The sequence below is a fragment of the Ricinus communis genome, chromosome 1, assembly GCF_019578655.1.
Source record: "Ricinus communis isolate WT05 ecotype wild-type chromosome 1, ASM1957865v1, whole genome shotgun sequence".
NCBI classification, from domain to species: Eukaryota; Viridiplantae; Streptophyta; class Magnoliopsida; order Malpighiales; family Euphorbiaceae; genus Ricinus; species Ricinus communis.
The window spans coordinates 35,985,871-36,009,247 of NC_063256.1; the positions used below are offsets into that span (position 1 = coordinate 35,985,871).

The following is a 23,377-nucleotide window of genomic DNA, read 5'->3' on the forward strand; positions in this document are numbered from 1 at the left end:
CAGAAGATAACAATTGCCACTAAGCAAGGCCAAAAGCGTACAAGGGTGGAGTAGCCACCCAGCAACTTGGAATACATGAAATCATTACTTATTAGGTCTGAGCTGCTGGTTAAGTACTGACCTCCTAATTTAACTCTGGTCAACAGAAAGGCCTCAGTAGTACTAATAAATACAAACTAAATTGAGTAATTTCATAGGTATCTTAAATATTAAATTGTTTGAATATAAACCCGATTTCATTTTGGATATATTCGATATTTTGCAATCTGTGTGGGGCAGTTAGAAAAACGAACCATCATTGACCTTTTGCTCTGGGAACAAAACTTATCCATGTACCTAATATGTGGCTGTCCTTGAAGTAGACAGAAGAAATCTGATTTGGAACTCTAACTGGGGTCTTTGTCTGGAAGTTTTTATCTAACAGAGTTCATAGATGCATATATTTTGGGTGCTTAAATTGTTATGCATTTTGTGATACAATTAATGAAATAATCACTATACACAGAAAAGTAAAATGAAAAATCATAGTGACAGTACCTTGAGTTCTTGTAGTTGTCTGTAGGGATTAATTTTGTGTTTTCTAAATAACATTTTTAAATCGCTTCTCAGCTTCCATATATAGCTAAATCACAGGTTTGCTTATCAACAATCTTAATTTATTATGCCTTTTTCTTTTGTTTCTTGTCATAGTCAGAAGATAAAAGTTGTATATCAACCATTACAAATCCCAAGGTGCAGAATCGAAAATGGTAGAGGAACTGAAGCTACTAGGAACATGGGCTAGTCCTTTTAGTCACAGAATAAGACTAGCCCTGAAACTGAAAGGTATACAATATCAATACATAGAACAGGATCTCTCCAACAAGAGCCCATTGCTTCTTATGTCTAACCCAGTTCATAAGAAAATTCCAGTGCTGTTGCATAATGACAGTCCCATTGCAGAGTCACTTGTCATTCTTGAATACATCGATCAAACCTGGAAGCATCATCCACTCTTGCCTAAAGATCCTTACGACCGAGCCATAGCTCGTTTCTGGGCTAAATTTGTCGACGAAAAGGTGCATTAATCACTTTCTTTTTTAAAAAATCTCCTTTGTGATTTTTACTAAGTACTGAGAATTTATGCAGATCCTGCAAACAGCTCTCAAGGGTAGTGCAGCCACAGGAAAGGAGAAGGAGCAGGTCATTGAAGAAGTTGATCAATACCTGAAGCTGTTAGTAAATGAGCTAAAAGATAACGATTTCTTTGGAGGTGAGAGTATTGGATACTTAGACATAGTGGCATTTTCTATCTTCTATTTCTTTGAAGGGCATCAAGTAATTATGCGAATCAAGTTGATCAGTGAAGAGAAAGTTCCAGTTCTATACAAATGGATGGAAAGGCTATGTGAAAGAGATGTGATCTGCGAGTCCCTGCCTCCAAAAGACAAACATTTGGGTTATTTTGTAGCCCCAACAGAGGCTGCAAAATCCGTCTCCAAATGTAGATCTGTACTTTTAGATTCATAAGCTGCATTTTGTTTTTGTGTTCAATTACTCTGTAGTTTCTCTGTTTTCATCATGGTCACTTGCTTTGATATTAGTCTTAATGTCATGAATTTTACCCTTCTCAAATGGTCAAAGATTGCAAAGATATAAGGAACTACACAAGATAGCCAACATACAAGAAGGCTTCGGGTCAGAATAGTGTATAGTAAAGCCTGAATCATAGAAATTGTTGAGGTCATCAATGACCTCTTTGATGTTAGGCAAATTTGATTACATGGAAATAGAAAATGACTTACAACTCTGAATTCAAACTAGTTGGTAGACAATACTGTCTTCACGAATCTAATGTGTTTACCTATAAAAAGAAAGATGAATATGTACACAAGTTGTATCACACATTACTTGAAAAGTTTAGAATAAAATATGGCAGAGGAAGTAAAGCTATTTGGTATGTGGGCTAGTCCTTTTAGTCGCAGAATAGAACTAGCCCTGAAAATGAAAGGAATACAATATCATTATATTGAGGAAGACCTCTCAGACAAGAGTGATTTGTTGCTCAAGTACAACCCAGTTCTTAAAAAAGTTCCTGTGCTTGTCCACAATGGAAAACCAATTGCAGAATCGCTTATCATTCTTGAGTACATTGACGAGACCTGGAAACATCATCCTATCATGCCTGAAGACCCTTATAATAAAGCTGTAGCTCGTTTCTGGGCTAAATTTATAGATGAAAGGGTAGATCCATTTTACTTTTTGTTTTCACTTTCCTAGTTATTAAGGTTATTAAGTTGGTCTAATTCGTATTGAATATTTGTTATGCAGATCTTGGTAACAGCTATTAAGGCTAGTGCAGCAAAAGAGGAGGAGAAAGAGCAGATCATTGAAGAAATTGGTGAGCAGCTGAAGTTGCTTGAGAGTGAGTTAAAAGAAAAGGAATATTTTGGAGGTGAGAGCATTGGGTACCTAGACATTGTTGCATTGTTTATAGTGGACTGGTTCAAAGTTCGTCAAGAAATTATGCAAATAGAATTGTTAAATGAAGAGAGGTTTCCAGTTTTATGCAAATGGATGGAAAAACTCCATGGAATACATGTGGTCAATAAATGCCTGCCTCCAAGAGAAGAACATTTTGCTTATCTTAAAGCTCGCATTGAGTCTGCAAAATCTGCCTCGAAATAAAAATCTCCATGTCCTCTTTGTTGTTCCTTTGCTCTGTAGTGTAGTATCTCCACCGTATATCATTACGGCTGCTAGGTTATCTAATTATGTCTTGCATTATGAATAAAAATATTGACTTGTCAAAAAAGGCTACAAATAATAGCATGTGTCCTGTCAATGATTTAAGAGCTGTATACTTATAATGCTCACATTGTCAAGGACTAGATTCAGGGTTCTTGTTAAAGAAAATATGGGGAGTGGTTGGAGTTGGAAGAAGTGAACAAATTCTACACAAGTTGGTGTGGTCATCAATGACGTAGCAGTTGACTCCAAAATCCAAAATGTCAAGAACTTTGAATTCAGACCAAAGTCGGCATTGTAAGAAAGACTTGCTTATCAAGAAAACGGAATGTAATTTAAGGTGAGTTTTTCCTATAAAGATGGATAGACATGAATACAATTTACATCACCTTTTTTTGTTGAGTGCAAAGTCTAAGTCCAGAATGGCAGAAGAAGTTAAGCTACTTGGCGCCTGGGCAAGTCCATTTAGTCACAGAATAGAACTAGCTCTTAAGCTAAAAGGGATACAGTATGAATATATTGAAGAAGACCTCTCTAACAAGAGTCCTTTGCTTCTCAGTACCAATCCAGTTCACAAAAAAATCCCTGTGTTGATACATAATGGAAAACCAATCGCAGAATCACTTGTCATTCTTGAATACATTGAAGAAACCTGGCAAAGTAATCCCATCTTGCCTAAAGACCCTTATGATCGAGCCGTAGCTCGTTTTTGGGCTAAATTCGTAGACGAAAAGGTAAGCTTATTCTTTTTTTCTTACATTGCTTTTCTATTCTTTTTCTTATTGGACTCTGACTAGTGATCGAATTCAAAATCTATTCCAGTACCACCAGGGCAATGTGAACTAACTTCTGTTGAAACTTTGTAATGCAGATCTTGCAAACTGCAAGCAAATTCAGATCAGCAAAAGAGGAGGAAAAACTGCAAATCTTTGAGGAACTTGGTCAGCATCTTAAGGTTCTCGAGAATGAGTTAAGGGGAAGGGAATTTTTCGGAGGAGAAAGCATTGGCTTTGTAGATATTGTTATATTTTTTATAGTCCATTGGTTCCAACTCCGCCAAGAAGTTATGCAGATAGAGTTTATCAGTAATGAGAAATTTCCAGTCTTATGCAAATACCTGGAAAAGCTTCATGAAATTGATGTGGTGAAGGAATCCTTGCCTCCAAAAGAGAAGCATTTAGCTTTTGTTAGAGACTTTTTAGAGGCTGCCAAATCTTCCTCCAAATAAAAGGGTATCATAATTTATTATTTCAAGGCCTTAATAAACATGAAATTTATTATTTTAAGAACTGAATAAACGTCACGTGATAGACTGCGTTTATCTAATAATTTTTATTGCTATATACTTTTTCAAATGTTTTATTTTTGTGTAGTTCATTTTTGCCTTGTGTGTATTGTGTTGTGTGCTACTAGCTCATGTTATATCTATCATACATTATGAATAAAAACTTTGATCTTGTCATGGAAATAACTCACCATCATTATCTTTTAGTCTCATTTATTTAGTCACATTTATTATAAGAGTTTTCCCAATAAAGGACTATACTTAGTGGTAGAGAAATAATAAATATTACAAGAAAATCTTACCCAAAAGTGGGTTATCAATTTGTACTTGTTTTTAATTTAATCAAATATTTTAGCTCTGTGCAATTAGTTGAAGTTTCTCTTTTTAGCTTCTCTTTATTTTTCTACAAGATTTGGATTTTATTAACTCATTTCCAACTTTATGCAAATGGATAGGAAAGTTCCTTGAAATAAATGTGGAAAATGAATCCATGCCTCCAAGAGAAGAACATTTTGCTAATGGCCACAAAATGTGGGTCCAAATAAAATGCTAAACATGGTTTCTACTAAAGTAAATCATGCATACAGGTTTATTAAGATCAAAAAGAAAAAAAAAGGCATATACTTAAAAGTTGAGAATTGATCAAACCACAAGCATGATCTTTGTCCTTTCACCTAAAACTAATATCAAATCTTTTGAGCTTCCATAAGATCTCTAATCAAAGCAAGATGTTTATCCCTGGGAGGCAGGGTTTCCTTCACCACATCAATATCACCCATCTTTTCTGTCCATTTAAGTAAGCCCGGAAAGTTCTCTTCAGTGATTAACTCCATTTGGGTAACTTCATTAGCCACTTGGAACCAATGCACTAAAGAAAATGCCACAATATCCAGGTATCCGATATTCTTACCTCCAAAGAATTGCTTTCCATTTAGCTCGTTTTCAAGCAACTTCAAATTCTGACAAACTTCGTCCCAGAGTTTCTCTCTCTCTTCCCCTTTGGCCTTACTAGACTTGATAGCCGTTTGCAAGATCTGTAGAAATTTTCAGTAACATTGATACAAGCCAAGTGAAATTTTCAAAAATTATTTTGAATCTCACAATAGCTAGGATTTAATTCTTTGTCCTGAAGAAACAAGATGTAATGATTGGCATTTTACAAGAAGTGAGACCAGAAATTACCAAGAATTCAAATGAATTCAATTCTTGCACATGATTTATTCGAATCTATGAAAGGTACATAAAAGTTAAAAAGAAAAGAATAGAGAAATGATTGATTTACATTTTCATCTGCGAAATTAGCCCAGAAACGAGCTATGGCTGTGCTATAACTGTCCTGAGGCATGATAGGATTGTTTTTCCAGGTCTCTTCGATGTATTCGAGAATGACAAGTGATTCTGAAATAGGCTTTCCCTTGTGTACGAGCACAGGAATTTTCTTATAAACAGGGTTATACTTCAGAAGCAAAGGACTTTTGTTGGAGAGATCTTCCTCTATATACTCGTACTGAACCCCTTTCAGTTTCAGGGGTAGTTGTGCTCTGCAGTTGAAAGGACTAGCCCACATGCTAATGAGCTGTACTTCTTCTGCCATTTTCGGATCAGATTTGAACTTCCACAGCTCGTTTCCTTTGTTCATCTCTGATTGTGTGGTAGGTGCCATTTATAGACAAAATCTTGATAAGTCCTGCTTATTGTTTATAATTCTGTCAGGTTTTTATTTGAAGATCTTAACTTTTTGTTTATGCTTGTATCGATATTTAGAAGATGCTGCCGATTTTTTTTTTTCGTTTTTCTTTATTTTATTGAATTGCAGGCTGCCAAATTATACAATAGGAATCTATATATTCTTATAAGTCCATTAATATTATACAAAATTATGTCATTTTTCTAGCAATGATGTTAACGAAATAATTGAAACAACTTTAACTCATTCTTGCTGACTAACTTGTTCAGTGAACTGTTCTTTCATATTAAGGAAAGCATGAAAAAAAAAAGAGTAAAAAACACATAGGTCTAATTATTAATTAAATTTTTAATTTTACACTTTTTAATAATTTTATTTAATTATTTTAAAGTTTTAAAATAAATATCTATACTTTCAATTTATTTTTAAAAATATTTTTCAGTAATAATTTCTAAAATTTAATAATCAAGAAAATGACATGGTAAGTCAATTCTACTTGCTAATACAAAAATCAGTGAGTCAATAAAAATTTTATCGTATTTAAATATAAAATATATGAAAAAATATACATATGTGAGATCTTTAATGGTCATATTATAAAGGCTAAAATAAATTATTTTTACTGATTCATAATTATTATTTTTTATTAAGTACAATCGGCTTTCCACGTCACTATTTTTACTATGAATATTCAAAAAATTTGTAATCAAAAAATATTTTTAAAAATAAATTAAAAAATAAATATTTATTTTAAAATTTTAAAACAGTCGAATAAATTTATTATAAAGTATAAAGTTTAGGATTTAATTATTCCATGAATGATCCAAATAATTAAAACAACTTTTACTCATCCTTAAGGACCTTCTGCTGACCAATTTGTTCAGTGCAATGTTCTTTCAGATTAAGGAAAGCATGAAACGAAAGGGAAAGAAATATATATATATATATATACCGTTAACATCAGGTATTCCCAATTCAGCTCAATTCAACTAATTCCACTTCCTCTCAAATTAGCTGAATTCAAGAACTGTACTGTCCCACTCACTTTAGGGTTTATTTTTCTGTTAAAGTTTATAAATATAATTCAGGTATTTTAGTCAATTTTGAAGTCTTTCCCACACCATTCATGGTTTACACATGTCTGATGACTAGAACATTGATGGTGAAATATTCTCAAGATTTTCATGATGTTTATATTATATTATAACATCAGCCAGTAGCACACAGCGCAATACACAGGGCCAAACTGAACTATACGAAAATGAAACAGATGAAAGATCACATAGCATTTATTGTTGTAGAGCCATGAAATGATAAATTATGATACCCTTTTATTTGGAGGAAGATTTGGCAGCCTCAAAATGAGCTCTAACATAAGCTAAATGTTTCTCTTTCGGTGGCAAGCATTCCTTCACCATATCAATTTCAAGAAGCTTATCCACATATTTGCATAGAACTGGGAATTTCTCTTTACTGATAAGCGATAGCTGCAACACTTCTTGACGGACTTGGAACCAGTAGAGTATGAAAAATGCTACGATATCCACAAATCCAATGCTTTCACCTCCGGAAAATTCCCTTTCCCTTAACTCATTCTCAAGAACCTTTAGTTGCTGATCAAGTTCTTCATAGATCTGCTTTTTCTCCTCCTCTTTTGCTACTCTGAATTTGCTTGCAGTTTGCAAGATCTGCATTACAAAATTTTAACGGAATTTACTCTGGTGGTACTGGAGCAGACTCTAAAAACTGTCAGATTTTGAATTGGGTTACTAAATTAGAGTCCGATTATTTAAATAAGCAAAAAAAAAAAAAATGTAAGAAAAAGAACAAGATTACCTTTTCTTCTACGAATTTAGCCCAAAAACGAGCCAAGGCGCGATTATAAGGATCTTTAGGCAAGATGGGATTGTTTGGCCAGGTTTCTTCAATGTATTCAAGAATGACAAGTGATTCTGCAATTGGTTTTCCATTATGTATCAGCACAGGAATTTTTTTATGAACTGGGTTGGTACTGAGAAGCAAAGTACTCTTGTTAGAGAGGTCTTCTTCAATGTATTCATACTGTATCCCTTTTAACTTAAGAGCCAGTTCTATTCTGTGACTGAATGGACTTGCCCAGGTGCCAAGTAGCTTAACTTCTTCTGTCATTCTGGACTTGACTTTGCACACAGGAAAAAAGGGTGATGTGAATTGTATTCATGTCTATCCATCCTTTATAGGAACAATTCACCTTAAATTACATTTTTTTTTTCTTGATAAGCAAGTCTTCTTACAATGCAACTTGGTTGGAATTCAAAGTTCTTGACATTTCCGATTTTAAAGTGATCTGCTACGTCATTGATGACCACACCAACTTGTGATTTTTTGTTTGACTGTAACAGTTCTTTTCTCATATTACCAGATAAATAACATGTTGGTACCAAATTTTAGTCTATAATTTCTTAATTTTTGTTATAGACAACGGTATTTATTGAGAATCTATCCAATTTTTTTATGACACAGATGATGGAGCTCCATGTCAACATCTCATTTATAATTTACATCATCTTAACGAATAGGGTAAATTGGCTCGTTGATATCAAAGCTTTGCCTTAGTATTAAAGCTTTGCCACTTATATTCAAATTGTATCAATTTTTTAATTTATTTCTTTTTATTTTAGTACTACATTCTTTATTTTTGTTTCAATTGATTATACATATTGAAATTCTAGTGATTTTTATTAATGTGTTAATTAGTGTTATATTTAAGTGAAATTTTAGTTGCCGTATCAACAAAAAATATCATAATCTGAATAGGTACTGATGTTACCAAGGGTGTAAGGTAACAACAACGAGATTCCTTTTAAGTATGGGATTAAGGAATAGTGTTTGAGGGTTGTATTAACATATAGTCTTTTATTGGTGTTTTAAGTAGGTATTTATAGGAGAAGTGCTGATTATTTTATGTGTGGAGTGGTTTTAAAAATCAATAAAAACTTGAGTTCTAGCTTTCTAGGAGTAGTATTATTTTTGTGGTTATGTGAAATCGTAGTTCATCTATCGAGTATGTTAGTGACCTAAACTAGTTGTCGAGTATTGGCAGCTACTTAACTCGTATGAGGATTCAACTTTAGGCAAGTCTCCATTAAGCACTATTGATTGAAGTACATATAATGAGTGTGATGCTAGCAAAGCTTTTATATCAATAGAGTAATTCATCCAAATTTAAGCGTGACGTCGGTGGTGAATGAAATACTGATATGGAGTTTCGTCTTCAATGTCATTAAAAATTGAATAAATTTAAAATGGATTAACGATTTATAACAAAAATTAAAATTTTGATATTAAAAAGAAAAAAACATAAACTAGAATTTTGTTACCAATGCGTATTACCGTTGTTCTTATAGACAGCTCATTATACTTTTTTCGAGTTGCCAAATTTGGCCTTTTAATACATTTCCACATAAAATAAAAAGATAATATAATGTAATTGATGATTAATGTAATATAATAAAAAAATTTATGTAATGTGATATAATAGTTATTTGATTATCATTTTTAGTTATAAAAAATCTATGAGGTAATGTAATTGTATTTTTTATTTTAATATTTAATTTATTTATAATAATTAGCTAGATAAAATATGAAGTAAATTATTGACAATGTATTATACAACTTATTAATTTTCCAAAACGTCCAGTCACTAATAATTTGAGTATTTTTAAATAATAGTAGATAGAAACAATACTCAGTAAGGAATCCTATTAAAATAAAAAATATAGGTCTGCATGCTATCCGCACCAGAATAAATGGATTTTTCCGAAAGAACCTACTAAAATCACTTATGATGGGTAAAATCCGGCGATGGTTTTTGTAATCAAATAAAAATACTAAAATTTAATAGAATAAAAAAATAATTAAACACTAAAATAAAAATAATAAATATAAAAAATAAGTAAAGGTATTAAAATAACAAAAATGTACAAAATATAAATATATCAAAATATTAAAATATTATGGAATGCAGAATCAGTCATCAAAAGCGAACCCTTTACCACTTGAGTAAAAATTATACATATTGTTTGAACTAATATATATATATATATATCCAATATTTAAAAGGAAAAAAATTTAGCCAATTTTCAAATAGATTAATTTATAGTATGTGGAATAAAAATTGCTTTCTATTGTCATTAAAATGCATAATAAGGTAATTCACTACTGTATAGGCTTGCTTACAAAAGGTCGAAAAACGGGAGAAACGGGAGAAAACTATAAGAAATAATGATTTTTTTAGGCAAAAGGTTGTTAAAATAAAAAGACAAAAGAAATTGAGAGAAATTGAAATTGGAAGAAATTAACTTGATATTAATGAAAGAGGAAAATCAGCTTTATATAGCCGCACATCACAACTGAGAAGAGAAAGAAAAGGAGTCCATGACTCAGCAACTTTGAATAAAACAAACAACTAAGTATCCCTGAAAAAACAGGATTTATTAACTAAACAACCTAAAAACCAGACTATCAAATCCTAACAATTTCTTCCTTAAATTGCATGCTCTAACAATTCAGTTTATATCAGCCTTTGAACCCAAAAGTCTTTGCTGCTTCAAGAACTGATCCAGCTTGAGAGTTTTAGTCATCACATCTGCCAATTGATCTTGTGAATCACAATGCACCAGTTCAACACTACCTGCCTTTGTCAACTCTCGAAGAAAATGAAAACGCACATCAATATGCTTGTTGCGACCGTGCATTACTGGATTCTTTGAAAGCTTGATTGTTAAGCTACTATCACAAAAAATAGTGGTCAGTTTCTCATGATTCTGGTCCAATTTAGCCAGCACCCTGCTTAACCATATTGCTTGGCATGCACATAATGCTGCAGCAATAAACTCAGCCTTTGTGGTGGACAAACTAAATACTGGTTGCTTTTTAAAAGACCATGAAACTGCTCTTAAGCTCAATAAAAACACATAACCTGAAGTGCTCTTTCTATAAATCTCCAGCGTAGTCGTTATCACTGTAAGCAACAAGTTCATCACCTCCTCCCTTCTTATAGAAAATTTCAAACTTAATAGTACCCTTCAAATATCTCAAAGCTCATTTCACCACTTACAAATGCAGCTCAATAGGATTTTCCACATATCTACTAGCAAGATTTACCACAAACATCATGTACGGTCGTGTTGCAGTAAGATACATAAGACTACCAATAACTTGCTTATAATAAGTTTTAATCCACCTTGACTCCACCTTCGTCCTTCGTAAGCTTAAATCCAGGGACTAATGGATTATTAATAGAATTATTCCAAAACGCTTCAACACCTATGATGCATACTTACTTTGATTAATAAAAATGCTATCAGATTTTTATAAAAATTCAAGACTAAGAAAATACCTCATCCTCCTAAGATCTGTCATGTCAAATTCATTCTTCATAGAATTTTTGAACTCAATTACCATCAGCTCATCATTACTAAAAACAATAAGATCATCAACATATAAACTGACAATTACCATTTTCTTGTCCTGTCTTTTAATGAACAAGGTATGTTCATAATCACATTTCTTAAAACCTTCCTTCATGAACTAAGCATCTATTCAACTATACCAAGCACGTGGAGCTTGCTTAAGTCCATAAAGTACTTTTTTCAGTTTATATGCCTTCCCCTCATTTCCTTGTTGAACATAACCACTTGGTTGCTCCATGAAAACACTATCAATTAATTCACCATGCAAAATCCCTGATTTCATATCTAGTTGGTAGATAGTCCATCCTCTTTGTGCTGCAAATGCCACAACCAATTGAATTGTTTCCATACGCGTAACAAGTGCAAATACCTCAGTATAATCTACTCTATACAACTGTGAATACCCTTTCACTATAAGTCTAGCCTTGTATTTATCCACCTCTCCAATCTCATTGAATTTGGTCTTATAAACCCATTTTACTCCTACCTTCTTTACTCTCTTTGGTAATTCTGTCAATTCCTATGTGTTATTTTTCTGTATTGCTTCCATTTCTACATCCATTGCTCCTCCATTTTTCACTTTTAATGCTTCTTCAAACTGAACAAGATCATCAGTTATAGACATCATCAAATACGCTTCATTATCTTCTTCAGAAAGCCCTTCTCCAGTCTCATAATCTCTCATCCAAACAGGTAGTGCCATTTTTCTCCCTTCATCTGTACTAAAAGCATCATCTCCAGTTGAAGAATCAGAGGAAGAATTTTCTACATCTGCATCTAGTTTTGCACCTCCCTCTTCAGTTTCATCAGTTTCAGCCACTTCATCAATTCTAGCCACTCTATTTTCCTGATCTCCCCATTCTAAGTCACACACAACCGTGTTTTTATACTTTTGATCCCAAACCCAAGCCTTATCTTCCTCAAACATAACATCCCTACTTATTATAATATTTTTTTGAGTTTGGATAAAAAAGTCTATAAGCCTTTGGCTCCTCACGAACCCCCAATAGCACACAACTCATGCTCCTATAATCTAATTTAGTTCTTTTATAATCATATATATGAACATGAGAAATGCAACCGAAAATACAAAAATACTTAACTGAGGGTTTTGCTCCACTCCATGCTTCTTATGGAGTCTGATCTTTAGCAGCAAGTGTTGGACTTCGATTCAGAACTTGTATTGTGTAATTGGCTGCTTCAGCCTATAAAGTTTTTAGAATTTTCTTTGTGGAGAGCATGTCGTGTACCATATTTATAATGGTTTTGTTCTTGCTTGCGGTGTATATGTAGCTGTCAGTTGTCTTTAAATGCCATTGTCATCATAAAATTTTATGAATTTATGTGATATAAATCCTCCTCTTTGATCACTAAGCAAACATTTGATAACTAAATTTGATTCCTTTCTGACATGAACTTTAAAATTTTGAAAGAGAACAAAGGCTTATGCCGTTTCTTTTAGAAAATAAACCCAAAATTTTCTATTAAAGTCATAAATGAAAGTAATCAGGTACCTCTTTCCACTATCTGAAGTGCGTTTGATTGGTTCACAAATATCAGCGTAAATTAACTGAAGAATTTGTGTCGCTCTCCAAGAGCTTTTCTTTGGAATTGGTGCTCTTTGCTGCTTTCTCACCATACAGTCCTTATAAAGCTTTGATAGAGACTTTAGTTTCGGTAAGCCATTCACCATCTTCTTCTGTTGAAGTGTCTTTAGACCTTTATAACTCAAGTGGCCATATCTGCAATGCCAAAGCTGAACTTTCTCTTTTGTGGTTGTGCTGAAACAAGCAGTCATCTTCGTATCCATGATCAACCCTTTCTCAGAATGATATACCCTGCATCTATCATATTGAAACAGGATGGCCAGCCTCTTCTCTTGCAACTGCCCAATACTCAATAAATTATTCTTTAACTCTCGCACATAAAATACTCCCGTGATGATCTGCACCATTCCATCCGCTTGCAATCTTACATTGCCTTTTTCAATTACAACCAAGCTTGTGTTGTTACATAGCTTCACCTATCTTCAAAATTTTCATCAAAATCGATGAAATATTCCATCTTTCCACAAATGTGATTGCTGCAACCCAAGTCAAGAAACTACATATCTTCTTTATTAGCTTCCTCTGCACCCAAAAAGGCCATCAGCAACATTTCTTCCTGAATTTCTGCATAGTTTGAATCTTTGCTCGAACATTCCCATTGAAAATGTCCTAGCTTGTGACACTTTTTAACATTCTACAGTGGCTTTATCAAAACTCTGTCTGCTTCCCCCCCTTCCTCTTCCTCTATAACTACCTCGGCCTCGACCACAGCCTCTTATGCCAGATTGTTCCCCAAAAGAGAACTTCAAGGCTTGTGCTTCTTCATCAGCTAATAGATCATAAATAGTTATACTTATTGTGTTTAATTCCCTTACATTTTGATTGGATAATGCGCTTAATCGTGGAAATTGTGTTTATTTTGATCTAGGTGGTGAAATATCAAAGATTGAGTAGAATTCAGCCTAAAGACATGTTTTAAGGCATCACTTGTCAGAAACCAAGTCTTTTGGAGGAAGAGCAAAAATTAAGGCAGAAGATCATTTTCAATAAGGCCTGACCACGCCTTACAATCCGTGAGCTGCTGGAATCTGGAGAAGGGAATTTTGAATTTCAAGATAAATTCGTGGTGGATCCACTTTTATAGAATTTCCTTTATTTTTAAAGTGCTGGATAAATATAACTTACTCCCATGTATTTAGGATTTTAATTTATTTAGATTACCCTTTATCTTATCCTTCCTTATAAGGATAAGATCATATAGGAAGTTTATTTCTTTTTTATAAGGACTATCTTATTAGAGTTAGGTTTTACTTTCTATATAAGGAAGCTAGTTCTACCAAGTAGAGGATGTCAAAGAGTGCTTTGATATTTATTATTTTTCTTCTTCTATTCCCTACAATTCTTTTCTTGTGAATTTTTATTTCACCATGTGTGGCTAAGTTTTTAGTTTATGATTCAAGAGTGAATAAATTCCAATTGTGATTTTGTGAGCCTTTGTGCTTAACAGAATTCTTCTTTAATTCAAGTATTCTTTATTTTTTATTTTTATTATTTATGAATTTTTAATATTGATTGAACTGATGACTCAACTTTGATATTGATTTTTCTATTGTTAAACTTTGAGTTTGTGATCCGTAATTGTCATGAACGACTGACACAAGTAACAAGGAGCTGGCTCATGTGCGTGTGATTGCGGCCTTTTTGAATTACATAGCTTGCATGATAGGCTCTAGGGAAATAAAGGAACAAGGTCAATTCAATTGCAGCTATCTCAATTAATTAATGTTGGTTTAGTCATTCTCATTATTCTTAATGCTATTGAGTTGATATGGAACGCTATCGTGCCCAGTTGACTAATGGTAAGTTTTGATTTGGATGTTGGGTTTGAGTAAATTATATTAGGAGAATTTACATTTGTTGCGGCTTTTCTAAATAAGTAGACTAAGTACTTGAATAGAAAAATTAATATTTTAGCCTATGATCATAATTACAATTGGATGGAATTAACACTCTTGAATTGAAAATTTGTTAAGATTGATTTTTATTTACTTTAATATTCAGCCTTCATTATTTTCTGTTTATTTATAATTTTGGTTCAAACATTCAAAATTCCCCCATTTTTATTTAACTTTGAGAAGCTATCTACATTGGTTTCCTTGGGATCCAACCTGGTTTCACTATTTCTACAAATTAGTTTAGGAAAATTAGTAATTTATTTTGAAGAGCTTCGACAACCCGTTCAAATTCATATTGATGCACTGCTCATGCACAAGTAGGTTGCTATGTAATTCATCAATAGTTAAGATGCTTGTGTCTTTTGGTTCCTCAATAGAACACACAACATAATTAAACTTGGTGATCATCGATCTCAGAGTTTTTGAGACCATATCAGCATCACTTTCTTCTTCTCACCATTTACTTTCATTTTGTTGACTATTATGAGAGTTCAAGCAAAATACTCATTGACAGATTCACTATTCTTCATTTTGAGAATCTCATACTCGTTTCATAGAGCTTGTAGGTGTGCGTGTTTCACTCTTATTGCCCCTTGAAATTTCTGCTTCATTGAATCCCATATGCTCTTAGATGTATCCTTATTGAGGATTGTCTCAAGGATTGAATGACCTAATGCTTGAAATTAATAGTTCTTTGCCTTTAAATCTTTCAGCTTCTAATCCTCAATATGTTTCTTCTACGCCTCTGTTGACGCACCACCTTCTGTTGCTGCAGGTACCCTATTTTCCACTATAATCCAATATTCTTTTGATCGTAGAAAATTTTCCATGAGCATTGCCCAATGATCATAGTGTCCATCAAATTTGGGAACAGCTGGTTGCACAAATGAACTTTCTGCTGCCATCTTTAATCACTCACGTAGAGAGCTGCTGCTTTCTAATTCAATCAGGTCCCATGAGAGAGCTTTGATATCATATGTTAAAGTAAAGAGAGTCTTTGAAAAGGATAGAAAAGAAATTGAGAGAAATTAACTAGATATTAATGAAAGAGGGAAATCAGCTTTATATAGTTGTACATCACAATTGAAAGGAGAAAGCAAAGGTGTCACGACCCCATCTGTGGGCCCGTGACTGGCACTAGGGAATGGGTAGGCGTAAGGCCACCGAATCCTATATTAAGCTTGACACTCACTGACTTAAATAAATCTCATCTCATTTAATAGTATTGATTTCACAATTTCGTAACCATTAAATTTACACAATTAATTTGATCTGCCAGAAGAATTAGACTAGACCCGAAATTACAAAGCATTACAACTGATACATTTACTATTTCAACTGCGGAGAATCTAAGATTTTACAAATTAACATACCAAATCTAATACACCACCCGATGATGAAGGAGTCAGGTTACTAGTTAAGGGTTGCGAGAAGATTAACAGTCACAGATTTGAAAAATAGTGAAAATGAAACTGTCAGTCTCGAGAGTGAGTTAAAATCATATATCCAAAAATATTTGCATATACTTCGATCATACATTTATTTAATTTGAAATAAACATAAGTCATATAAAAACATACGTGTCATTCCATGCTTAAATTAAATAAAATAATTTCTTACACATCTTGGTCAATCTCAATACTAACATCTCGACTGATCTCAACTCTAACATCTCGACTCTTTCATTCCAATGGAACTGGCGCCCAGAGAGCGAAGCTCGACCAAGGTCCTTAACTCCAGTCCGGTCACTTAATGTTCGCTATCAGCCTTAGTCTTTCGGCTCTCTTCTTCCAATAAGACTGGCGCCAGATAGCGAAACTCGACCAAGGACCTTACCTCCAGTCTAGTCACTTAGGTATCCAAATAAGCCAGCGCCCAGAGAGCAATGCTCGACCAAGGACCTTTACTCCGGCAACCACACTCTATTAAGCCCAGAGAGCGATGCTCGACCACGGCAAGTCCTAATCCTTTCTTTTTAAATTTACCTATTTACCCTTTTCCATCACTCTCAGATTTATACCGGAACATTCATCAAACTCTTATGTTCTATTACCATCCCATCCTGAGTAATCATACAATAATAAAATCAATGATAAAGGAATGATATATAAATGAATAGTAATCAAAAGCATGATACAAATGAATAATAATTAAATGAATAATTTAAACTTGCAATAAAATAATCACGATAGCAAATCAAAAATTTATGCATGACACGTGCATAATCGATATATGACTTTAACTCACAGCTTTGGCGACCTCCTAGCTCTGCTCCGGTGCCTCGGTTGGAGCGAGCCAAACAGATAGATTATCTAATCACGGAAAATGATTTATCAAAACGCTGAAACAATTTACCATTAATCCTAGGTCTAGATTTCTAGGACTGACTGTCTAAGAATCTCGACTCGGAAGAATTCTACTGAAAATCCGGCTGAACCTCTCCTAAAATACAGACATTTACCCCTCGTAAAACGGGTACAGGGTCTGCCAGAAAAACACTTCAAATATTCAATAATTTAATACAATGAGAGTCGGGTCCCCAAGACTTCACTAATTTTCCGACTCCGCCACACAGCACAAAAATCACGACTACGGCAGGCAGTCCGACAAACTATTATTTTTGACTCACAAATATCATCTAATACTCAACACAAATCAATAAGCATAAAATTAAATCAAAAAATTCTAAAATCAATGGCCAGAGAAAATTATCGAGACGCTTGATCGCCCAGTAGACTCGCCTCCAACTGCTGGAGTCCGATCGACGATCCAAACACACTATCGGACTCGAAACAATGCTCTGATGACGATCCCCGCTTCCGATTTTCTGATCTGACCCCCGATCATCCGGAGAGATTTGCGGACGATCTCAACCGTCAATTTACAAACGAAGTTCGATCGCCACGAAACCGGTGCCATTGCGAAGCTTGAACTGATGAGAGTCGGAATATGTCCTCCGATCATCCATCCTCCGCCGGATTAGGTTTCAGCCTAAACTTTTTTTTTTTCCCAGTTCAATTTTTTGGATTTAATTGAACTAATTTTTTTTTAAAAAAAAAACAACACTTAAAGCGTAAATATACTAAAATAAATGTTGGGTAATTAATTATTATTTGGGGTAAAAGTTAAGGGCTTAATTGTACTTTTACCTTTCTGTCAAATGGGGTTTAAATTAATTTTAAGATAAAATCACAAGAGAAAATATTATTTAATATGTTGTTATAAATTTTTCCTTCTTTTTCTTTTTCCTGGGTCTCAGCATCATGTCTCATTGTTTTGCTTTGACTCCACAGGAAATTATGAACTTAACATAATGCGAGTGAAATTGGGTTTTCATGGCGTCCCATTATTTTCCTCTCCGGCAATATCACCAACTAAATCACAAGAATAGCATCACCGATCATGCTTCTAAACCACAAATACATTCTTGAACAGCTAAACTGTATTATATAAAGGTGTTGAATATGAAAACATAAAATAGTAACAAAATATCAAGAAGGCATGAAACCTTTGTAAAGGATACAAGACTTAGCAGTCCATGCACTTGGGCAGAAAACCTGAACACTCATAACTAAACACAAGCAAGTAATAAAATCCCAAGAAACACATCATAGGTCGCTTTTACAAGATGAGATTCAGAATTTCAATCAGAACCCATGTGGACTTGAATCTTTAACAACAGTCACAGGGCATGTTGCAGTTGCCATCACATAATTTGTCACACTTCCCAAAAGCACCCTGTGATTCAACCAAATCACAAACAAATAAAAAGGGTTGTCAATCTTAATAATTCAATTCATTTTATATGCAATTATAAGCTACATGTTCAATTGAGTAACAGGTTTATAGCAGAACTTATATACCTTTTTATGGTACCAAGGCCTCTGCTACCCATTACCAGACAGTCAAGCTTCAGATGTCCAACTGCCTCACAAAATCTGTCTCTTGCATCTCCCCAATAAAGCTTTGCCACTATAGTAACCTATATTCAATTTTATGCAACTTTGATATTTATCCTTTTCTTATCTGGTAATATCATATTGAAAACAAAGAAACAGATCAAGAAGAAATAAAGCACATGATTAACTAGCAGAACCTGTTTCTGCCTAGAGACTGTGTCTAACATATCCAGAACCTCAGGATCAAGTTTGATCTCATACTTGTTTGCAACCTCTTGTTCACGGAACTCCACAAGTGGAATCAAGGCTGCAGAAGAACATGACCATAAACGAAAATATCAAATTGCTGAACTTGCAAATTTAAAACCAAAAGGATTTCAAAGAAATGAAAGGAGGAAGTAGTACTAGAGTACTAGTAGTAAAGTAACTTACGTGAACCAGTAGCGGACCAAAGTAGATGGCGAGACTCGTCTCCTTGCTGGGGCTTGACATGGATGATATAGAGAGTGTCACCATTGTCTATCAGATTAGTAATAGCCCAGTTCAGAGCTAACTTGCTTCCTTTGGAAAAATCCATTGCTACACCTATATTTCTATCTTTTGCCATCTTTTCTTCAAGTCAGAATGGAAAAACAAGTACTGCAATCTTCAAGATCAACAAAAGGGAAAATAAGGAAAAAGCTTTTTCCAGTTTTTATATAATGGCACCAAGAAAAGGAGATAAAGCTTTGAGTTTGGTCTTTTGATTCGTTGAATTGTAGGTGCACTCTTCCTTTAAAAGAAAAAATAATAATTCGGTCTTGCTATTTTCGGAATCTTGAATAATTTTTATAATATATTGATTCAATTTTGTATTTAATTTTATTTTAATTAAAAAATTTAATTTTTTATATTTTAGTCATCCAACTTTAATTTTATTTCAATTTAGTCACTTTGTAAATAAAAAATTAATATGTGACAAAAAAACTAATAAAAAATAATAAAAAATAAAAATATATCAATCTCTTATTTGTAAAGTGACTAAAATTGTAGTTGAATGATCAAAATAAAATAAATTAAAATTTTATGATCAGAATAAAAATAAATATAAAATTTGGTGAGCATTAATATTATTATCCCGATTTTTATATTAGTATAGTTATTCTTATAGAAGTCATAATATTTATTTGATAAATTAATATGTAATAATATTTATCAAACACATATAATAATTTTAAGAGTATCATAGTATAATTTCTTAAAAAGTTTCAATTTTATAATATAATAATAGAAGTTTCATCTCTTAAAAGAATAGTAAGGAAAAGACTAATTTTAAAATTTAGTAATAACATGAAGACAAGATTAACATAAAATATTAAATAATAAAATATTAATCTAATTAAAAAATATATCAAAAGGTATAATTTGGTCAAATTTGAAAATATCTGGAATTTAAGATATTATTAACAGAAATCAAATATAATATATAACTAACAATTATAATAAATAATATAAATATCACCCGTGTGAAATACAGGCTTTAAAATTAGTTACTAATAATTATAGACTTGATGTATTACTTATCGAAATGCTCAACTATTATATTATAAACATCACATGAAATATTGCTATTTATTTATATACATGTGAATACTTTAACCTTAATAAATTATATAATATATTAAAAAATATATAAAAATTTAGAGAGAGAAGGGAACAAATATATTTACCAAAAGAATTTATTAATATTCTTAAAATTGATAGCTCTAGTCTTTTACTAATTTAATATAATTTATTAAAAAGAATAATATCTAATAGTACTATAGAGTTAAAATTTACATAGAGATATGACTTTATAAAATTGCAAAAAGTATTAATTAGATTACTTTGAAAGATAGTAGTGGTATAAGGTTAAAAAATATTTTTTGCTAATATTTAGTTAATTAAATTAATTTAGTTATTTTATTAATTTAATTTAATAATATAATATTATAATTAACAATTCATTTAATAAAAATCTAATTCCATTAAGATTTTAAATCAACAATGATATTAATAAACAGCAGTTTGCTATATTATTAATATTACATTAATTAATAAGTTAATTTTTAGTATTTTTAATTTAGAAAATAAATATATTATTATATATTTAATTTAATATTAATTTAAAAGAAAGAAATTAGTATAACATACTAAAATGACTGCACTAATAAATGAATATTTATATATATATAAATATTCAGTATAAATTTTATAAGTCATAAATAGATTTATTTATCAATAAATTTACTATGATAATTTATTTTACCATTATATTAACACTAGAAATATTTATAATATGTACGACATCTCATGTGAGTAAAAATACTAGTGGTATTAAATATATAATCATCTTAAATAATTTATTTAAATTTTCTTATATAACTAAAATTGTTAAAATTTAAATAATTCATACAAACCATTATCTTAAACCTGATTTAACTACACTGCAAGAAATTCTAAAAGAGAAAAACAAGCACAAATAAATTTGATTTAGTAATAAATGCATATCTTAATTTAATAATTATATAATACCAAAAATAAATTATCATCTTTAATAATTATTTATAACTTTATACATAATTAAAAAATTTAAATATAATGGAATTTTTAAGAAAAAAAGAAAGAAAGAAAGATAAATGGCATATTAATATCTCAAGTTCCAGTAGCTCTCTCCTCATTTAGAATAGAAAAAAGAAACAGATGAATAATAACCTTAAAAATGTTATCATCATAATGATTTTGACTCATAATATTGTAGCATAAACCTACCATTCTGCTATGCTAGTCCTCCCTCCTCTATGCTCTACACTTGGCTATCTTCCATTTTTGCAAGTTTTGTACAGCTCTGAAGGCAGAACAAGGTTGCACTAAAAGACTCCTGGGAACCTGTCAAACACCATAACTTGTTCATTTTACACATGTCCGAATTTTGCCACTCCTAACAGAGTGATGACTGAGACTTCATTATGGGGATACAAATGGTAGAAGAAGTGGCAGTTTGACCTTCTGAAACATCACCAAACTTTTGCAGCAGCTCCAAATTGTGTAAAAGTTTTAATTATTTGAGTTGGGTCAATGAAGAGGTTTAATTATCTGTGGACAGAAACAAACAGTGGCATGCAAATGCTCTTACTCATAGAACCTCATCCATAGGGCTTCATTCTGCCATTAAAGCCTAATTTTCTTCTCAAGAAACTTATTTGATCAAATTGTTGAGAATGAGAGATACTGTGCATGCTACTAGAAATTCTATGGCCTTAGCTTGGAATTGCTTTTCCAAGTAATTTTAAATCTTTTTCTGAAGAAGAAAGTACAAATTTATGGTTTCATAATTAAATTTAACAGAAATAGTATATAAAAGAACCAGTTAATTAAATTAAGTAAAGTTCTAAATAGTCCAATAATAATATCAAACAGGAGAAATGATAAACATTTTCTCTAATTCTCATTTTTATATGAAATGATTCCATTCACAAAATTGAAATTCAAGTTTTTAAAGATCTTATATTTTTAATTGATTAATAAAATAACTTTTAAATTATAAATTAGACTTTTAATATTACTAGTACTCTCTTCTTTTATGTTTGTAGAGTCAGAAAATTATTTTCTTTAAAAAATAATTATACTAATAAAACAAATAAAGAAGAAATTAATGGATAAAAGAAAAGTGAGAAAATAAAAACCTAATTAACAAAAGTTCAATGTATTCAAAATAAAAACATTCTAAGATTCTAAGAGTACAAGGAAACCATTTGTCTTATTTAATAAGTTAAAATTAATTTTAAATATAGCACATGTCTTATTTATATATAAAAAATAAAAATAATGCATTTCTAAATGAAAAAATAGATCATTCACCTAGTAATTAATGAAATTAAGTAAATCTAAATATTCATTAATTAAATTATCAAACTTATATATTTGAGCTCTAACTCATGATAAGAATGTTTATTCTTGAGAGTGAGAGGTATCGAATTCAAGTTTTTTCTTCTGCATTAGCTAAATTTTCACCTTTATGACGAATTTAATTTAATGACTACTCATATTATATATTGCGTGATTTGTTAGCCCTTTGGAATCTCCCATCCCAAGCATGCTTGATTAAGAGTTGGATCATGAGGCAATACTCAAAATTCTATATAATGTCCCAACACTGACCGACCCTTCATACTTCTCAAAAGATCAAAACATGGTGCTTGCCTTTTCTTGTCACCTAAACTTTTAGTTGCATCAACCACACCTTCTTGACTTCTATTTAAATTTAATTTTTTTCAGTTTAATATCTACAATTAGTCTAATTAATTTAAAATACATTAATTAGAATCTTTATAAATAATAAAATATTATTTTAAAAATTTTAACAAACATAATCTCACATCACATATTGACTTATTAATGCATCATGTACTAAGATACAAACTACTTAAAACTGATTTTATCTTCTTGTCACATGATATCCATCTTCAATTTGTTTAAGGCAATTAATCCCCAACTTTTGGCAGATGGGCATAAGTTTTGTTGGGAATAAAAGGGTTGTCTATGGGACATGAATAAATGAAATGAAGTGGGTTTTATTTTATTTTATTTTTCTCAATGACAAAGGCAACTCCTTTTCCTATCATTCTTTCAATATTTATCTCCAACTAACACTAAATTTAGTACCTAATTCAGCTAACCAACTTGAAACATTAACAATGTTACTTCACTCTCTTACCTAATCCAAAATCAAAATCAGCAGATGTTTGCTGACTAAGTGCCTAAACTAAGATCAACAAGCATGAAAAAGCTAACAAAAGATCAAAC

General features: G+C 31.8%; 6 protein-coding genes across 8 annotated transcripts; 3 read left to right on the forward strand and 3 right to left on the reverse strand.

Moving 5' to 3' along the window:
* Nucleotides 1–72: 72 nt before the first annotated feature.
* LOC8279816 (glutathione S-transferase U7) lies at nucleotides 73–1,614 on the forward strand. Of its 2 annotated transcripts, XM_015720055.3 has the most exons (3): nucleotides 73–825; nucleotides 943–1,058; nucleotides 1,129–1,614. In XM_015720055.3, the coding sequence occupies exons 1-3, from the start codon at nucleotides 747–749 to the stop codon at nucleotides 1,507–1,509; spliced, it is 576 nt and encodes a 191-aa protein (XP_015575541.1). In that variant the 5' UTR covers nucleotides 73–746; the 3' UTR covers nucleotides 1,510–1,614. The 2 variants fall into 2 exon arrangements, with proteins under 2 accessions (XP_015575541.1, XP_002520476.1); XM_002520430.4 differs by having other exon boundaries at nucleotides 193–1,058.
* A 147-nt stretch (nucleotides 1,615–1,761) lies between these two features.
* Nucleotides 1,762–2,806, forward strand: LOC112533689 (glutathione S-transferase U7-like). Its single transcript, XM_002520429.4, has 2 exons — nucleotides 1,762–2,223; nucleotides 2,311–2,806. The coding sequence occupies exons 1-2, from the start codon at nucleotides 1,912–1,914 to the stop codon at nucleotides 2,665–2,667; spliced, it is 669 nt and encodes a 222-aa protein (XP_002520475.1). The 5' UTR covers nucleotides 1,762–1,911; the 3' UTR covers nucleotides 2,668–2,806.
* LOC8279814 (glutathione S-transferase U7) lies at nucleotides 2,749–4,386 on the forward strand. Its single transcript, XM_002520428.4, has 3 exons — nucleotides 2,749–3,461; nucleotides 3,599–3,967; nucleotides 4,214–4,386. Exons 1-2 carry the CDS (start codon nucleotides 3,087–3,089, stop codon nucleotides 3,953–3,955), a joined length of 732 nt encoding a protein of 243 aa, XP_002520474.3. The 5' UTR covers nucleotides 2,749–3,086; the 3' UTR covers nucleotides 3,956–3,967; nucleotides 4,214–4,386.
* A 158-nt stretch (nucleotides 4,387–4,544) lies between these two features.
* On the reverse strand, nucleotides 4,545–5,995 carry LOC8279813 (glutathione S-transferase U7). The gene is made up of 2 exons (XM_002520427.4): nucleotides 5,295–5,995; nucleotides 4,545–5,046 (listed from the first exon to the last, which is right to left on the reverse strand). Exons 1-2 carry the CDS (start codon nucleotides 5,673–5,675, stop codon nucleotides 4,699–4,701), a joined length of 729 nt encoding a protein of 242 aa, XP_002520473.4. The 5' UTR covers nucleotides 5,676–5,995; the 3' UTR covers nucleotides 4,545–4,698.
* An 860-nt stretch (nucleotides 5,996–6,855) lies between these two features.
* LOC8279812 (glutathione S-transferase U7) lies at nucleotides 6,856–7,905 on the reverse strand. Its single transcript, XM_002520426.4, has 2 exons — nucleotides 7,536–7,905; nucleotides 6,856–7,387 (listed from the first exon to the last, which is right to left on the reverse strand). The coding sequence occupies exons 1-2, from the start codon at nucleotides 7,845–7,847 to the stop codon at nucleotides 7,031–7,033; spliced, it is 669 nt and encodes a 222-aa protein (XP_002520472.1). The 5' UTR covers nucleotides 7,848–7,905; the 3' UTR covers nucleotides 6,856–7,030.
* Nucleotides 7,906–18,078: 10,173 nt separating this feature from the next.
* Nucleotides 18,079–19,298, reverse strand: LOC8279811 (universal stress protein PHOS32). Of its 2 annotated transcripts, none has more exons than XM_048370731.1 (4): nucleotides 18,986–19,298; nucleotides 18,733–18,860; nucleotides 18,518–18,636; nucleotides 18,079–18,392 (listed from the first exon to the last, which is right to left on the reverse strand). In XM_048370731.1, exons 1-4 carry the CDS (start codon nucleotides 19,158–19,160, stop codon nucleotides 18,302–18,304), a joined length of 513 nt encoding a protein of 170 aa, XP_048226688.1. In that variant the 5' UTR covers nucleotides 19,161–19,298; the 3' UTR covers nucleotides 18,079–18,301. The 2 variants fall into 2 exon arrangements, with proteins under 2 accessions (XP_048226688.1, XP_002520471.2); XM_002520425.4 differs by having other exon boundaries at nucleotides 18,751–18,860; nucleotides 18,986–19,285.
* Between the last annotated feature and the right edge of the window lie 4,079 nt (nucleotides 19,299–23,377).

Bases quoted from the DNA above. Each gene is read 5' to 3' on its own strand.
- LOC8279816 (XM_002520430.4), top strand. From the start codon at position 747: ATGGTAGAGGAACTGAAGCTACTAGGAACATGGGCTAGTCCTTTTAGT. The intron at 1,059-1,128 runs GTGCATTAATCA...GAATTTATGCAG, and splicing joins CTAAATTTGTCGACGAAAAG to ATCCTGCAAACAGCTCTCAA.
- LOC112533689 (XM_002520429.4), top strand. From the start codon at position 1,912: ATGGCAGAGGAAGTAAAGCTATTTGGTATGTGGGCTAGTCCTTTTAGT. The intron at 2,224-2,310 runs GTAGATCCATTT...TTTGTTATGCAG, and splicing joins CTAAATTTATAGATGAAAGG to ATCTTGGTAACAGCTATTAA.
- LOC8279814 (XM_002520428.4), top strand. From the start codon at position 3,087: ATGGATAGACATGAATACAATTTACATCACCTTTTTTTGTTGAGTGCA. The intron at 3,462-3,598 runs GTAAGCTTATTC...TTTGTAATGCAG, and splicing joins CTAAATTCGTAGACGAAAAG to ATCTTGCAAACTGCAAGCAA.
- LOC8279813 (XM_002520427.4), bottom strand. From the start codon at position 5,675: ATGGCACCTACCACACAATCAGAGATGAACAAAGGAAACGAGCTGTGG. The intron at 5,047-5,294 runs GTAAATCAATCA...AAATTTCTACAG, and splicing joins CTAATTTCGCAGATGAAAAT to ATCTTGCAAACGGCTATCAA.
- LOC8279812 (XM_002520426.4), bottom strand. From the start codon at position 7,847: ATGACAGAAGAAGTTAAGCTACTTGGCACCTGGGCAAGTCCATTCAGT. The intron at 7,388-7,535 runs GTAATCTTGTTC...TTTGTAATGCAG, and splicing joins CTAAATTCGTAGAAGAAAAG to ATCTTGCAAACTGCAAGCAA.
- LOC8279811 (XM_048370731.1), bottom strand. From the start codon at position 19,160: ATGGCAAAAGATAGAAATATAGGTGTAGCAATGGATTTTTCCAAAGGA. The intron at 18,861-18,985 runs GTAAGTTACTTT...GTTCTTCTGCAG, and splicing joins TTGGTCCGCTACTGGTTCAC to CCTTGATTCCACTTGTGGAG. The intron at 18,393-18,517 runs GTATATAAGTTC...GTTGAATCACAG, and splicing joins GGCCTTGGTACCATAAAAAG to GGTGCTTTTGGGAAGTGTGA.